At 33.0% G+C, this 17,722-nt stretch overlaps 1 protein-coding gene across 1 annotated transcript in view; it reads right to left on the reverse strand.

The window, feature by feature from the left end:
- Nucleotides 1-7,891: 7,891 nt before the first annotated feature.
- The window catches only part of LOC118740712 (heat shock protein 70-like), a 10,139-nt gene continuing 308 nt past the window's right edge, over nt 7,892-17,722 (reverse strand). Inside the window, 3 exon segments of the mRNA XM_036472360.1 lie at nt 7,892-9,685; nt 9,688-10,052; nt 10,055-10,239. Of these exon segments, the coding sequence (XP_036328253.1) occupies nt 8,342-9,685; nt 9,688-10,052; nt 10,055-10,239 (1,894 nt within the window). The 3' untranslated portion in view covers nt 7,892-8,341.

Genomic DNA, 17,722 nt, shown 5'->3' on the forward strand with positions numbered 1-17,722 from the left:
CATTAATTGGTAAATCACATATCGATTAATCGGAGCTCTAAATTTTGTTTGTAAAAATTTTATAATTTTACAATTAAAAAAAAATTAAAAAAATCATTAACAATGTTTTTAACAGCCTGAGCTTTTGCTTTTTTCGATCTGGCAACTCCAAAAGATATAACAAATCTTGATAATAATAAATAACGATGATTGCAACTAGCATTATTATAAATATCGGCCATGTCATCTCTAGGAAAAAAATTGTATAAAATATTGTCTAAACTCTACATATAGCTACGCATCAAGCACAAGCTTATTAACTTAACTGTAACTTAAATTTTAAATTACATTATTTTTATGCATAAAATGTTTTGCAAGCCATTTATTTACATACATTCATGCATACGTACATAGACATATGTCTAGTATATAACCATGTACATACAATATAATTTTTAGCTAACAAATACTTTAAAAGTAATTGTAGCTAAAAGAAGTAAACTTGAAAAATTCTTAAATAGCAAATATCCGATATGTCTATATTTTACATAAAAATTTTATTTTTTTTTTGTTAAAGTTCTTTAAAGTTGGGACAATTATTGCCAAACCGTTCAAATACTGCATTAAAGCCAAGCAATATAGTGCCTTACAGGTAAAAAGTGCCAAGTTGACTTAAGTTGGTTTATCAAAGGAAAAACTCACAGACATATGTACATACATAAGCACATATTTTGTATACGAACATTTGCAATTCACCACTTTGCCATATAAAAAACACTTGTACGAATTTATAAGTTCATTCGCATGCACATAATTTGCTAACAGATGAGCAATCGAGTCCATATTTTATCCGCGTTGCCTTAAGGCTTGTTTTCACTATGTCAAATACATAAGAATAGTCAAATCAGACTTGAATGAGAAAACAGAATATCAATTTGATTATATCGGAAAAGCTCTTTAGTTGATTATGTTTTTGGGCCTCATACATGGATTAAGGAGAAAAAAGTTGCGCCAAAACCGGTTGAAAAATTGTGTGGTCAACTTATGGCATAGTGAAAACTAGCTATTACGTTTGAACTATTATTGTTATTTTACGATACGAGAGAATGCATATAAATATACAATACATAAGTAAAATATTAATAGCAATATTGCATTCAAATTGATATGGACATTGTTATGTAGTTGTAATTGTAATAGTATTAAAGTATTCATTGTAAAATTTGGCAAAATTAATTTGAATAAAACTTTAAAAATTTACCTAAAATGTTAGTTTGCAAGAACGTAGATTTCCCGAAAATTGCACTACGATGGATATAGCGATAGCCCAGAATGTTTAATCTCTTACAAATTGTTTCCCAAAAATATACGGCTGGTCGTATCTTTCTTTTTTTAATGCATTTGCTTCTGAATTACCCTCAATATCCGGGTTTCCAGGCACCCAACTGAGGGGCGTTCTATAATGCTGAGCAGTCTCGTTCAAATATGTATCTACGACATTCAGTAAGGACTTTGCTTTGTCAAAGTCTGTGTCTAAAGCTTCGGGGCATGACAGACTGTCCGAGAAGAAAAAAACTTTTTCTCTCTGTAAGTATTCGAGCGAGAATCCGCGCCGTTCACCCGATGGCCAAGATTTCCGATTGATATAGGGTGTGTTCGAACTACGTAATAATTACCGCAATTTTGCAGCCTTGTTGCTTTCTTGATATGTTGCTGATGCTCAACTGAAAATCTTCTGAAATGCGGTGGATTTTGATTTGCCAATGATGAGCAACTGATTGTCAAAATTTTGTTCTTCGAACGCTTGATGTAGGCAGAATCGCCCAAATTTTCGCATAAAAAGTAAGGATGTGTTCAGAAATGCATCAAGCCAAAGCATCAGTCTCTTTTATTTCTAAACTACAACACTGTACGGCAAAATCAACTTTTTTTCTGGGTATTGGACCAAATCAATTTTTTTTTGAAGTGAAACTTCTTTATCGGCGGTTGGTTGGTTGGGAGTAAATGGGCAAATTCAAAGGAAATTGCACACGGAAATGGTGCAACGGAAATGGTGCAACGGAAATTATTGGGGCTGAAACAAGTGCTTCTTGAGTGTATGGTATTAATTTAACAAAAAATCTCTAATAAAAGGTTAAAGAATAAAACTTAGAAAAATACCAATACAAGAATGAAAGTAAAGGTGAGTACGTACATAGATAAAGAAAAGGATAAAGGCAAAGGTAAAAATAAAAACAAAACCAAAGATGTGTAAAGATAAAGGCAAAAATGAAGACCAAGGTAAATTTAAACACTTTACTTATATATATAAGGGCAAAGGTGAAGGGGAATATGTAGATGAAGAAAATGATAAACATAAAAGTAAAAACAAAGATGAGGATGAGGATACCGATAAAAGTAAAGACGAAGATAGGGGAAGAAAGATTAAAATAAAGGTAATTGAAGAGGAAAATATATAAAGAGAGACACAGAGACTCAATCTGGGAACTATTTTGGGATTTTAGAAATTTTCGGGATTTTCCAGACTTATCGATTAAATAATCCATATTTTTATCGGTTTTGTTATCCATATTTTTATCGATATTTTTATCGATTTGTTATCGATTTTGTAATCGATATTTTCAACTATTTTGTATTTTCTTATTGATATTTATCGATAATGTTATCGATATTTATCGATTTTGTTATCGATAGTTATCAATTTGGTTATCGATATTTATAGATTTGGTTATCGATATTTATAGATTTGGTTATCGATATTTATCGATTTGGTTATGGATACTTATCGATTTTGTTACCGATATTTATCGATTTTGTTATCGATATTTATCGATTTTGTTATCGACATTTATCGATTTTGCTATCGATATTTATCGATTTTGTTATCGATATTTATCGATTTTGTTATCGATATTCGTCGATATTGTTATCGATTTTGCTACGGATGGTATTATCGATGTTGCTGTTGAAATTTTTGTCAAGTTTGTCATCGATTTTGTTATCGATTTGTTATCTATCTATCGGTTTTGTTATCGATATTTTGTTGGGCGTTATTATCGATTTTGTTATCGATAGAGTATAAAGATAAAAACGAATATAATGGAAAAACAGAATAACATGAATGTTAATAAAACGAACAGGGGTAGAGGTAGGGATCTAAATAGAATAATAAAATTGTATTTTAAAAAACTAAAACCTCCCTATTATAATTGCCATTCGTACTGTCATCAGGTATGTAACTTGAGAATAGAAAACGCTGCATCTTTTAGGCGCATCAATATTACATAGTTACATCCAGGGATGCCGTTTGGATCTAAATAGATCCAATTGGATACATTTTTAGACGAATTTTTGCGGGATATTTATTTTTTCTGGTCAGTATAAATGTGGATACTTTTTTAAATAGGCCAAAATTTTATATTTCCTATAAAGTTTTTTACGTTCAAAAATCGATTTTCATTAAAGATGGTAGAAAGCATTACGTTTTCTAAGCGTATAAAGAATCGCTACTTAAGCGTGAAATTAAAGCATTTTATTTTTTGTGAACGAAGCAATGAACATATGAACAGATCTCACCAAAATAGGTATAAGCGCAATTGCTTTAATTAGCTTAAAAGGATGCTTTAAGCAAGATCTTAATATACTTATCGTCGTTTAAAGTACAAAACCGCGTATCAACAAAATGCAAAACCGCGTATCAAGATAATACAAAACCGCGTATGTGACGTTGCATAAATTATTTTCGAGAGGGTAAAAACACTTATATTTCAAAATGGTTCTCTTTTTTATAAAGCAAATGCATTTCTGGCTAGTATATGTCAGGACGAATGGATAAGGATTGAGCCAAGAGCTTGTGTGAGCAAATCCTATTTTTGGCAGCAAATGTCAGTTACGCGGTTTTGCAGAATGACGATACGCGGTTTTGTACTTTAAACGACGATATATGTAAAGCAAATTATACTCTTTCTGTAGTAATCTCTTTCATATCACATATTTTCATTTGTTAATTTAAAAAGAAAGAAGATTTCAATGTAGTTTAAAAAACTAAATTTGATTTATTTAAGGAAACTTTTATGAATTTTACTGAAAAGACTTTAAATACACTCTAAAAAATTTTTGTGTATTTGCGCATATTGAGAGAGGTAACCAGTCTCCTCTTTTAATGTATGCAAATTTGCACGCCGTGTAATAAAATTAATCATTGCCTGTTTACTTTTACACATAAAATGTTTAAAATAAAGTAATGTTTATTATTAGTAGGAAATGTATTTGCAGTTTGAAAATTTTTGAAATTTTAAACATTCTACATATGTGTATTTATATGTATATTTAAAGGTCTCAAGTTCAAAATCAAATACTGAACATCCTATACGTATATTTATACAGATTCTTGTTGAAAAATAGATACTTTTCAGTAGTAGTTTTACATGCTCTTTTTAGAGTGTACTTGCTATTTATTATATTTACTTTGCAAAATACTTATGCTCAAAAAATGTACTTTATAAATTGAAATTACAAATGTTTGATTTTATGCACATGTATTCCAAGTCCTTAGCATGGGTTAAATTATGTCTTTTTCATGAAAATGTTTGGTTTTCTTACAAGTTATGGGATGTATATGTAAAAAAAGAAAATTGGATACATTTGGATACATTTTTGGCTTGGTCAAGGATACATTTTCTTGAGACGGCGCGGCAACACTGGTTACATCCCGAGCTAATAAAAGGTAGGTAAAAAAGAGAAAAAATATAACCTTAAGCAAAAGCAGATGTATGTATGTATACATTGGTTATGAGACAAAATAGATGAGTAACGTAAGTTTCACTTCTCTAGTGTGGCCCAGGCGCACTTACTTTTTAACCGACTTCCAAAAAAGGAGGAGGTTATCAGTTCGTCGGAATATTTTTTTTTTTTTTTTTATGTATGTTACCGCATAACTTTGGACCACGTCAACCGATTTCGATAATTCTTTTTGCATCGGAAAGGTAGTGTCTCAGAGGTGGTCCCATAATAATGGTTGAGATCCGATCAGTGGATCATGAGATATATATATATATATATTTTTTTTATATGGGAGTTGAAGTCGGTTTTTTTTGCTAAAAATTACTTGTTTTTCTAGAGCCTGAGTCATAGGTAAAACAGTGATTTCTCCGTTTTTCGGAGTTGGCCTCCGTAATCAAGATATGGGCCCTCGAAGTTCGAAATAGGACATTTTAAAATGGTATATAACTTTTTTTGTGCAAACTTATATTACAGGTTTATAAGAGGTCAAAGTTCAGGTCTTCGAAGAATTGATTTCCTTATATTGCAAACAATTTTGAACTGATTTTTAAAAAAATTTATATCGTTGTAAAAGTTAGACCTCCTTTCTCCCGATATGCATATGTGTATACTTCGTATAAAAAAAAATTAGAAAAAACACATTTAAATGAAAAAATATCATTTTTATAAAAAAAAATATTTGAAACAAAAAAATTACTAACCGATTTTTAAAAAATCGGTATCGTTGTAAAGACGATTAAATCCCCTTTCTTCTGATATGCATATTTGTATACTTCGTATATAAAAATTTGAGAAAAAACACATTTATAATTCGTTTATAAATATTTGAGAAAAACACTTAAAAGGAAAACATACCAATTATTTCTTATAAAAAATATTTTAAACAAAAAAATTACTAATTAGTAATACAATTGAATACTTTATTTAAATAAAACAGAAAATTGCTTCAATTTTCATATATAACCTGTTATGTAAAAAATCAAAAACCATGGTGTTTTTATATTTTTACTAGCTTTTTCGCGCGGGTTCCCCCCACGTCTTTATACAAATATGAAAAATACTTTATGTAACGATGTTATATTTCATGTCTGCTCTAATTTTAATATAGCCGTGATAGCATAATATGGTAGCTGGGGTGCTATGGAATGAAAAGCCATAATAAGTTTTTGGCACATCAGGTGTTTTTATTTATATTAAAATATCTCAAATAAATTATATAATAGTAGAAATACCAACGTTGTATGTAATAACTAAATTTTAACTATCTAATTTCTTACGAATAATAACTCTAATATTATTCCACACCATGTTTTTAGCACTTCAAAGCATCTATTAACTTAGATGCATTTTCCAATGCAATTATCATACATTTTATTATCGATAAAGAGTTGGGTTTTATTTTAAGACATTCTTGTTTATTGTCATTGCAAAAGCTAAGTGAACTGGAAACTGAAGTTTTTAAAATTGGAAAGGCATATCAAAAGGAATTAAAGGGGTCACGTGACTTGTGGTTCCGAAGTTATGGCTGATTAAAACTTCAAAGACTACTGGATGTGGCGCGCCCCCTTTTATAAACTCATTTATATAAACCTTACCATAAGCACCTACAGTTATGACTTCATATCAAATTTCAAATTCATGCGACGTATGGTTCCGAAATTCGGATCGCTGCTGGTGGTAAGAGTACACAGGTAAAAAAATAATAATTGGTTGCCAATCTAATTGAGAAGGTTAACAGATTCCGTTAGAAAAATTTATTGTTTCGTGTATAATACATTTATTTTCCATACATACCATGAACATATTTCATGGAAATTATGATTTAATCAGATTTCGAAAAAATTGTGGCCCCTATTATGAGTTGCATTCGATTTTCGACTGTGGTCGAAAGTGCTGAGCGAACGAATTTTCATTTGGTATTATGACGCTCATTCGATGAAGAATAGCGCTATTGTGAATTTCACTCGTTTAGGTTGTTCACAATAGTATATTTTTCACCGCTGAGAAGCTTTGTTTACAAATCGAGCAAACTAAATAGTGTGCTTATACATTTTTATGTAAATTTGTGCAAATTAAAATGAAATAAAAAAGAAAGCAAGTTCATAAAAACGTGGTAAAAATTAGTACAACGAAGTTCTGGGGTTCAACGATTCGTCAGAGGATGAGAGTTTAGTGAACTGACCAGGAGTAGTAAATGTTTAAGAGAGTTTAAGTGTAGTCTTTACCATATATTTTGACATAAAATATATTTAAGAAATTTGTCTACAGATTTACTAAAAACTTCCGACTGTCTAAAGAGGCGTTTGTGAGCGAAATCTATTTAAAATATTTTAAAACTATCCACAGCCCTATGATTTGTTCTCAGAGATCGTGCCAACTGAGTATTGGGATTTTCCTTCACAAGTAAAGCCGCCTTTCGAGCTTGTGTTTTGTATTCACGACGTTAAAACTGCATGAAATTGATAAAAAAAATTTTAAACTTAGGGTCTACCCGCCAAGAAGTAAGAAAACAAATGCAAAATCATACATTTTTCACAATTTTCTAACACTTCGCTACCCCATCGAAAGCAAAATTCTGTTCGACAGAAAATTCGATACTCAACGAAAATTTCGACACGTTGCATAGCTCATAATACGAATATCACTTTCGATCTTCGAGCTTCGATAACCAGCGAAGATCGAAAATCGAATGCAACTCATAATAAGGGCCTGTATTTCTGCAGTGAAAACACGGCCATTCTACAGGGAAAATTTTAGTGAAAATCGGCAGGAAAAACCAAAAAAAAACTGGGCGGAATCAACTTACCTATATTTAATTAAAATGAGTGTTGTAATTAAAAAATAAACAATTTACGCAAAAAAATAAACATTTTAAGACTTTTACTATTTTCAAATTCGAAACGCTCTAGCTCTAACTCAAGCTGTTGCAGTTTAATTTGGTCTTACATTTTTTTAATTTATTAAATAATAATTTAATAAATTTTTAATTTAAAATGTTCCTTTGAACTTACATTTATATTTTTGTTTCTTGTTTTGTTCTTTTTCTATTCCATTGGCTTTTACTTGATTGGAATATTTCCGATAAAAAATTTCCGATACTCGGAATGCAGATCATCAAATTTCCGAAGAATTCCGATTCGAAGTTGATCGAAATGTAGAACAAGGCGGAATCGGAAATAATTTCCGATTGTCAGAATGCAGAACACCAACATTCGGAAACAAATCTGATTCCGATTCGAATCGGATTGCAGAACAGGGCTGATTGAAGTCGAATAGCTACGAATGTAGCGTATACTTTGAATAAGGGTGTGTTCAGAAATGCATCAAGCCAAAGCATCAGACGCATTTATGGGCTTGGTCGAGTTTCAATCACAACCGCAGTGTTGCGCGAATTATTAAAGTATCATGCAAGTCATGCAAGTTTTCATCGGTGCTACAGTACTGCCGCTTTTATTACGTGCCTCGAACAGGCCCTTTTATTTGCGTAAATAAGGCATTTCCATCAGTTATAGTTTAGAAGTAAAAGAGGCTGATGCTTTGGCCTGATGCATTTCTGAACACACCCTAAGCTACCGGGGATTCATTTACCCGCTGAATGTCCATTCGAACCGTCCTCAACAGTGGGACCACTGCGTCTACCATTGAAACCGCCCGCCTGTTGACCACAGGAAGCTCCTTGTCCACCGCTATGCAACTTCGTCATTACTGGTGTGCAAAGCTGTGTTAGCGTCTTCATCTTGTCTTCGTACTCTTCCTTGTCGGACAACGTATTCGCATCCAGCCACTTGATCGTATCTTCGCAAGCCTTCAGCGCCTCGCTCTTCTCTTGCGCACTGAGTTTATCACCAGCACCGTCCAGCGCTTGCTTCACGCCAAACACATAACTCTCCAGGCTGTTTCTTGCCGCAATCTTATTGCGCTGACGTTCATCTTCTTCGGCGTAACGCTCAGCCTCGTTGACCATGCGATCGATTTCGGCTTGCGATAGACGGCCCTTGTCGTTCTTGATGGTGCTATTCTTGGCATTTCCCGAACTCATCTCCTTCGCCGATACGTTCAGAATACCATTGGCATCCAGATCAAATGTCACTTCAATCTGTGGCACTCCACGTGGTGCTGGCGGTATGCCGGATAGATCGAAAGTGCCCAAGCGGTTGTTGTCCTTGGTCATCACGCGCTCACCTTCATACACCTGCATGTTGGCGCCAGGTTGGTTGTCCGAGTAGGTGGAGAATGTTTGTGTTTGCTTGCATGGAATTCGGCAATTGCGTTCAATGATTTTCGCCATAACACCACCAGTCGTTTCGATACCCAATGACAGTGGTGCCACATCGACTAGGAGAACATCCTGAATTTCACTGCTCTTGTCTCCACTAAGAATAGCTGCTTGCACAGCTGCACCATATGCCACCGCCTCGTCCGGTTTGATCGAAAGGTTCAAACTCTTGCCACAGAAGAACGACTGCAGTAGACTCTGTACCTTTGGAATGCGTGTGGAGCCACCAACCAAAACGATGTCGTGAATCTGGTTCTTGTCCATCTTTGCATCATTTAGCGCCTTCTCCACTGGCTCCAATGTTTGACGGAACAAATCGGCACACAATTCCTCAAAGCGTGCTCTTGACACTTTCGTGTAGTAGTCGGTTCCTTCGAAGAGCGCATCGATTTCAATGCTGGCCTCTGTGCTCGATGACAAGGTACGTTTCGCTCGCTCAGCTGCTGTACGTAGACGACGCAATGCTCTGGGGTTCGAACGCAGATCTTTCTTGTATTTGCGTTTGAACTCGTCCGCCAAGTGATTCACCAGTCGATTGTCGAAATCTTCGCCGCCAAGATGTGTGTCGCCAGCAGTGGCGCGCACTTCGAACAGTGAACCCTCGTCAATGGTCAGAAGGGATACATCGAAGGTACCGCCGCCCAAATCGAGAAAATCAGCACATTGCGTTCACCTTTCAGATTCTTGTCCAGACCATAGGCCCATGCGGCTGCAGTGGGTTCGTTGATGATTCTCAGCACATTCAAACCAGCAATCCGACCGGCATCCTTTGTCCCTTGCCTCTGTGAATCATTGAAATATGCGGGAACTGAGATGACTGCGTCTGTGACAGTCGTACCCAGATATGCCTCGGCTGTCTCCTTCATCTTGGTGAGCACCATGGAACCGATTTCTTCTGGCGCAAAGCGTTTGTTCTCCCCTTTATATTCGACGCAAATTTTCGGCTTGCCTCCATCGCTCACCACTTTGAATGACCAGTGTTTGATGTCTTCCATGATTTTGGGGTCGTCATATTGCGTCCAATCAATCGCTTGGCATCGAATACTGTGTTCTTTGGATTCATGGCAACCTGGTTCTTTGCTGCATCGCCGATGAGGCGCTCGGAGTCGGTGAACGCCACATAGCTGGGTGTTGTGCGGTTGCCCTGGTCATTGGCGATGATCTCCACTTTGCCATGCTGGAAGACTCCCACACAGGAGTATGTTGTTCCCAAATCAATACCAATTGCTACCATTTTGACTTGTTTTTCGCTTATTCTTATACTTGTTAAAACTGTTTAATACTTTTAAAAATTCTTCTATAACTTTATGATTTTGTGTTAAATACACTTTCGCGTTTGTTTGATTGTTTGTTATAATCTCTTTATGAGTTGTTTATAGCTTGCCTGTTTATTCAATTCTGAAGCGGAGAGCGCGCACAGCCGGTATTTATACCAAATTCTCTTGTTTTGGAATGTTCCCGATTCTCTTTCTCGAAATTTCTACATACATCTACTAGCCGTCGAGATTTTTAGCTGACTGTAGAGCCTAAACAAATACATATATATATATTAGGGCGGGTCAATTTTTTTTGCGACATCGTTCCTAGCAGATTCTGATTCTACATAAAATTCTAAGAATAAACGCCCTTTAGACCATAGCTCTAAAATCAATTTCGAGCCTGCGCAATTTTAAAAGAAAATATATTTAATTAATACTAAGTCCATAATCAGATTAATATTTACTAAAGTGTTAGGAATGTTTTTTTTTTGTAATAAGGAGTTGTGCTCCAGAGTTTTATGATATGAAAAATGCATTTCTGATATCTATTTTTTATTTAAAGAACCGCAAGATGGCACTTCAAAGCAAATCTCCTATATATATGTGGGAGTATGTATGTATGTATGTGACAGATTGCAGCCTAAACGGATGGACAGAATCGAATAAACTTTTGCCAAAGTATTGCCATGACTCCTGGACTTATAATAGGGTAAAAACATTGGAACTCGCCAAGGGGGGAGGGGGATGGGGGATACCTCCCATAGTGAAAATTTTTAAACAGCTCTAACTTCGGAATTATAGTCGCATGAACTCGAAATTTGAAATGCACAGATACCTATGGTAGGTGCTTATGGAAAAGATATATGTATATAAATGAGTTTGTAAAAAGGGGCGTGACACATCTCATAGGTGTGGAGTCATTTATCAGCTATAACAGCAGGCAGTATTAATGATATCATTGTATTGCTTTTTGAAGATTTGTTATAATTGATCAAAGTGAAATTCAAATAAATTATAGATGATATGAAGTTCACCGGGTCATCTTCTAGTCTTTAATATATACTAAGTTAATATACGGATTAATATTTACTAAAGTGTTACGAACGTTATTTTTTTAATACAATAAGAAAAAAATAACTATAATTTAAAGGAGTGACAAACAATGGCTAGAGTCGTCGCATGTGTGTATTCTTTCATATACATATATATGGGCTGTTCTTACCGTTATATATTTTTCAGCCACTCGCTTATTCCTTACCTTTTTAAATAAAAATTCAACAAGTTTTAACCACTGGGTAAACTTAATAAACGAAATATATTCTCTGGTTAAATTAATAAGCCTGCCCGGATAACACAAAATCCTAAGCTTGATACACATTTGGTGTTATAAAAGTTTTATAAAGCTCTACTTGTAACTAAGAAAAATGCCGGAATAAAATTATAAAATTGATTGATTGATTGATAAAAATAGAAAGGGGAATTATGGTTTTGACAATAGAAACCAGAAAAAAGATACCTCGTGTTGAAAGCAAAAAGGATCTAAAACCAAAAAAAATATAAATACACTGTTAATCATAAAAAAAATTTATGATTCGAAAAATTGTTTTGAAATATTGTAAAACTTTATTTATTTTTTTTTTTTTTGGTTTTTTAAAGCTAAAGTTTTATTTACTTACAGTAACGAGCAAAGGTATTGGCACAGTGAATTTTTCGCAATATATGAAAAGTATTTAGAAAAATTCCAAGTATGCAATTTTTGTTTATCAAAGTGCAAGTTTAAAGTTGCTTGAAAATCTGAATATAAAATTGCAAATTAGTATGCTGATTTATTGAATTTTCCTGAGTTTTTCACAAGGTTTACACATTTGATTTTTATGTGTTTTGGTGTAGTCAGAACTATGTTTTTTAAAAAAATACTGTGCCAAAACTTTTGTTCAACACTGTACATATAAAACAATATATACAGTAACTTCTCCCGTTACAATAGTAAAAAATATGTAATTTGCTTTGTAGTGCAATCTTGCGGTTTTTTAAATAAAAAATAGTTATCAGAAATTAATTTTTCGTATCAATAAACTCCCAAGCACAGGTTGTATTAAAAGAATATATCCGCAACACTTTATTTAATATTAATCTGCATATTTTATCAATTCGTCGGTATATTTTTTTATGTATGTTACCGCATAGCTTTGGACTACGTTATCCGTTTTCTATAATTATTTTTTAAAGAAAAGGTTGTTCCTCAGAGGTAATCTCCTTCTAATTGAGTGTAGATCCGATAATTGGGCCATGAAGAAAATAACGGTACTCTTAAATTTGTATATGAGAATTGAAGTCGGTTTTGTTTTTTGTTTAAAATTTCGATGCATTGTTCGATGGGGTGATATCATTGCCAAACATGATAGTACTTTGTTTGCCATCAATAAACACTAACTTGACGGAGTTACAGTATTCCACATTGATGCGAGCGTCAAAAGCTTTGAATAATATTTGCGAGTATGGCTTTTAGTTTTTACCGCTCAGGTAAGTGGCAGGCCTATAGAAAATATTTCTTAATCAATAATTTTTCAAATACTTTGTGTTTGACACCTATATTATAATACATACTTTATCTTATTAACTTAATTGAATTAAATTTTCGAAATTGGTGGCAACTCGACTCAAAAATATTTTCAGTAGTAAGCCTTCTTAAACCTTTTTAATTTGATACCCATATTGCACCATTTAATTTGTCTTAGCAATTTAATTTAATTAAATTTTGAAACAGGTGGCAACCCCCCTCAAAAATATTTTCGCCTGTAAGCCTTCATAACCTCTTTCTTTTGGCAGCCATATTGTAATATCTAATTTATACGAACGAAAAATGACACTGAAGATGGCACAACGCCGAAACCGGTTTGTCTGCAAACCAAACTTGACAAGGGATGACGGAAATTCGTTCCAAAATAAATCATCTTACCACCCTGTCGGAAAAATCAACCAACACCAACACTCTAATTTATATCATTAACTTACATATACTGAAATTGTTGAACAGGTGGCAACTCTCTATTTTTTTCTGGTTTTAACCATCCGGATATTATAAAAAACAAACCAAAAAAAAAACAAATATTCAAATCGGTCAAGCCGTTTTCGAGTCTTAGCGAGGCTAACGGACAGCAATTCATTTTTATATATAAGATATCTTCTTTTAAAAATGCGCAGGCTCGAAATTGACTTTAGAGCTATGGTCTGGAGGAATTTTTTTCTTAGAATTTTATGAAGAAACTGAATATGCTAGGAACAATGTCGAAAAAAATCGATCCATACAAATTGACCCGCCCTAATATATATATATATATAGATAGTTAAAAGAGCAACAGAGACGACGAGAGAGAGGAGTCTATATCAAATACACTTAACATTTTTACAAACCATTGATGCCAGACATTCTCTGTTAAATATCCCACGGAAATGGGAAAAAAATCCCTCAATTACCCACATCTTGAAAATTTATCCCACAAAATTCCCAACGATTTTAAACATATACATGTTTCAGTAGTAAAGAAGTAAAATTCATATAAAGTAATAATAATAGTTTGGCGCTTACACATATGTGCTTTTCCTCCAATTTGTGGCGGTCCCCTTGATGTTGTCACACAATGGGGAGGGACCTACAGTTTTACGCCGACTCCGAATGGCGAGTGTATTTTTATGAGAAACTGTTTTTCATGGCAGAAATACACTCGGAGGTTTGCCATTGCCTGCCGAGCGACGACCGCTGTTAAGAAAAAACCCCTTTTTCTACATTTTTTTCACTCATTCATTTTTTCACTTTCATTTTTTTGTTCTCACTAAGGGTCTAAAATAATTTTTTGGTGACTTTAAAATTGAAGCACATTCATGTTCTATTTAACATTTCATCAGATAATTTGTTCCGCTTTTTACATGAAACACCAGTTACAACTGAAAAGATTCTTTCTTACTCAGCGCTCGAATTGGTTAACGTAAGAAAATTTTCGAAATTGTCCTTATACTTTTTAACAATTATATACCACATCACATCTTCAGAACGATTAATTACGTAAGCATGTCGAATATTCTTGAATTTTGATCAATTATGCAACAACTGCGTCAAAAGAAAATCCCTTATTTATATGAAGTGTCCCTTTTTTCCCTTTTAATAATTTTTGATGCAAAATATCCCTCAAATAGGGAAATTACCCACAATCTGGCATCACTGTTACAAACATGTAAAAAAGAGCGTTCTCAATGGAGGCGGGGCATCAGATTTAAGAGTAATGTGGCTTATGAAGAGAGAAATCGAGAAATAAAAATTGTTGGGCATATGTGTACATAAATGCCTTGGATTTAGTAATAGAGTATATATATGCATGTTTGCATTTATGTATGTATATTTGTGTATCTACAATGTAAGCAGAGATATAAAGGAATTCTCTTAATTTTCGCAGCGCTATAAATGACCTAGTTCCGAGGAGAGTATGCGCATATATGCATATTCACACAAAACACATACATACATATATATGAATGTGCAGATAATTTACGTATGTATACGGTGTTAAGGTTCTGGACTCTAAAATCTAGAACGTTCAAGGACTGCCGAGGTGTCCTTGCAAAAATGGGTATTTCTGGAAATTGTAATACGTGCAAAATAAAGAGATGCACATCAGGTATGACAAATTAAATTTTAAAATTGTACATACTATTTCAAATTTTCAATTTTGTGGGAAAACGCAATCAAAGTTTTATAATTTCATACAGTTGGTATACAAAAAGACCGCTGGAAAGACACATATCTTCGCCATATTTGGAAAATTTGGTTATCTGTTAGACTGAACATATTATATGTACTTATCAAGCTTATTAATTGCATAATGAAATCTCCAAAAACGTAAATTTTGAGTTACAACTCTAGATTATTAAACGTGCGATATGTATGTACCTAAAAAGTAAATATCCGTTTTTATAGTACATATAGTATAGTTTACATACATTTCTGATAGTACATAGGAGAAGAATCCGACCCTACGATTCCATGTCACCTTTTGGAATCATATTAAACTAATTTAGCTATGTATGTGAAATGGCGTTGGAAATAATCTCACCAAGCAGTTCGTGACAACCCAGCAGTATTGGAGGAAACGGCTTGCAAATTCACTGCAATATTCAGTACAAAAAAGCCATGAGTTTCAGTTCAGCAATCAATGCCTGAAAAATTTACCGAACAAAAAATTAAGCTTTCAGTGCTACTGAAATTTTCTCTGAACGCGTAGTGGAGATTTTAGGGTTATTAACTTTTCGCTGAATGCACAGTGAAGCTTTCAAGCCTACTTAAAGTCTGTTCCAGGCGCTTCACGATTTGCAAGTTTTTACAGGAAGTCCTTCCCGGTCGCCATCTTGCATAAGCTTTATTAATGGCGAAAACAGAAACAGGAGAGTAACGAATGATTACTCCGTGCGACAGTAAATTTTACACACAAAAATGAATATATTAACGAAACTATGGATAAATTATAGTAAAATTGTGTACTAAGTTTTTCTCTCTGACGTCAGGATGTTTTTTAAAGGACTTTGAAATTAAAGAAATATGATTATTTCAAAGAAGTATTTTAAAAAATTCAGTACAATTTAGGATAACAATAAGGGTATCATATAAAAGAAAAAAATCTGTAGAATTATAACAGAATAAATTTTTTATGGAAAAACATGGGTATGGAAAATGTCTTGCATAAATTTTGTGCTTAAATATCATTGAAAATTTGCAATATTTTAAATTTTTTTTTTAATTATTGTTTCGATTTTCTTCCTGCAAACTTTATTGACTTGAAGAGATAACATTTATTATTCGTCCTTGTAAACCAAAAAAACTTTATTGTTTTTAAATTCTACAGAATTTTCTCTCCCATTTGGTAGTACCAAATTGGTACCTACATATATTGTTATTCTAAATTGCCCTGATTTTTTAAGTAATTTTTTGAATTAATCATGTCTTTAAAATTTCAAAGTCATGTGAAAAAAAATACTGACGTCAGAGTGAAAAATTAAAAACGCAATTTTACTCGTGAGTATATCGATATATTCGTGTGTTTTGAAATTGTTTTTGTTTTTTTCGCACGGGAATGCGCGGACTCGTCCATTATCTATATACTCTTGTGGTCAGCTGATTAAGTTAAGTTACATTTCGACCAGTTTTGGTTTTTTATTTTGTTAATCTAATGTTTATAGTTTTTTTTTTTTATAAAAGTCTAGCACATTACCACACTAAAAGCTTCTTTTTATATAAAAATTCGTACGTATCCTACCCGTAACAAACGTTGTCCCACCCGTGACAGAGGAATTTCGGATTTTTTGTATAATAATGAAATTGTTTGTGTTCCTGGTTCTTTGTTTTACTATAAGATTATGAGGAAATGTGGCGATTTCCGAAATAGCTATCACTTCTACCGTTTTTTCAAATTATTGTTGCTTTTCCACAATAAATCTTCATTTAAAAAACGGCTTCGAGTTCAATATAAATTGTTAAATATAAGACATCAAGTTCACACAGAAAAGTGAAATAAATTCGCAGTTTCCGTAAAATAAAACTGCTCCAAAAAGCAGGTTCCTTTTTTGTCCCAGCCGTGACAGAAGAAATAAATCAGATTTTTTCCATATAAAAGTAAGCTCGAATTTTTTTCGTATTGTGTAATAAATCATATAATAGTCAATTTGATGTAGCTTTATCAAAATTTAGAACTGTTGAATAATTTATACTTAAATTTAAACAAGAAAGAAAATTTTGTTCTGTACATATGTCCAAACCGTGACGGCGGAATCGCCCATACAACAATTTTTGTCTAAAATAGGGCCATGAATTTATATATGCGTATGTAAAGAACTTTCAGATCTTCAGATTTTCAATTTATCTGAAATTAATTTTTAGTTTTTCGTAAAATTCTTTGAAAATGGAGAGTGGCCCGCCCACTTATGTATGTCAAATATGTGTGTCTCGAAAACTACTTCACCAATCTGTACCAAATTTGATACACACATTTCGCCTGACCTTCTTGAATACCGTCTTGAAAATTTTTTTAGTAAACAAATATCGCTAACTTTGAATTTTCGAAAATTATGCTTTCTTACTTATAACTGTTTAAGCATTGAAGAAAATGAATCACATAAAAATTTATTGTTTCCTCAACGGTTTCCAAACAATTACATATAAATATAAGTTATTTTTTGGGGCTCAATTTAAGAGTTTACACGGTTCCAGAGATTTGTCCTTATGTATGCGTTTATTAATAATGTAATAAATATAAAGCAATTTATTTTAAAGTCTAAATAAATGTTAATAAAAATTAATTTAATTGATATAAAATTATTTATACTAGTTTACGTTAATAATTTTAAAATTTCTTTTAAAACCTCTAGTTTTTTAATTTTA

Source organism: Rhagoletis pomonella, unplaced genomic scaffold, assembly GCF_013731165.1.
Source record: "Rhagoletis pomonella isolate Grant_MI unplaced genomic scaffold, Rhpom_1.0 Rhpom_scaffold_00006, whole genome shotgun sequence".
NCBI classification, from domain to species: Eukaryota; Metazoa; Arthropoda; class Insecta; order Diptera; family Tephritidae; genus Rhagoletis; species Rhagoletis pomonella.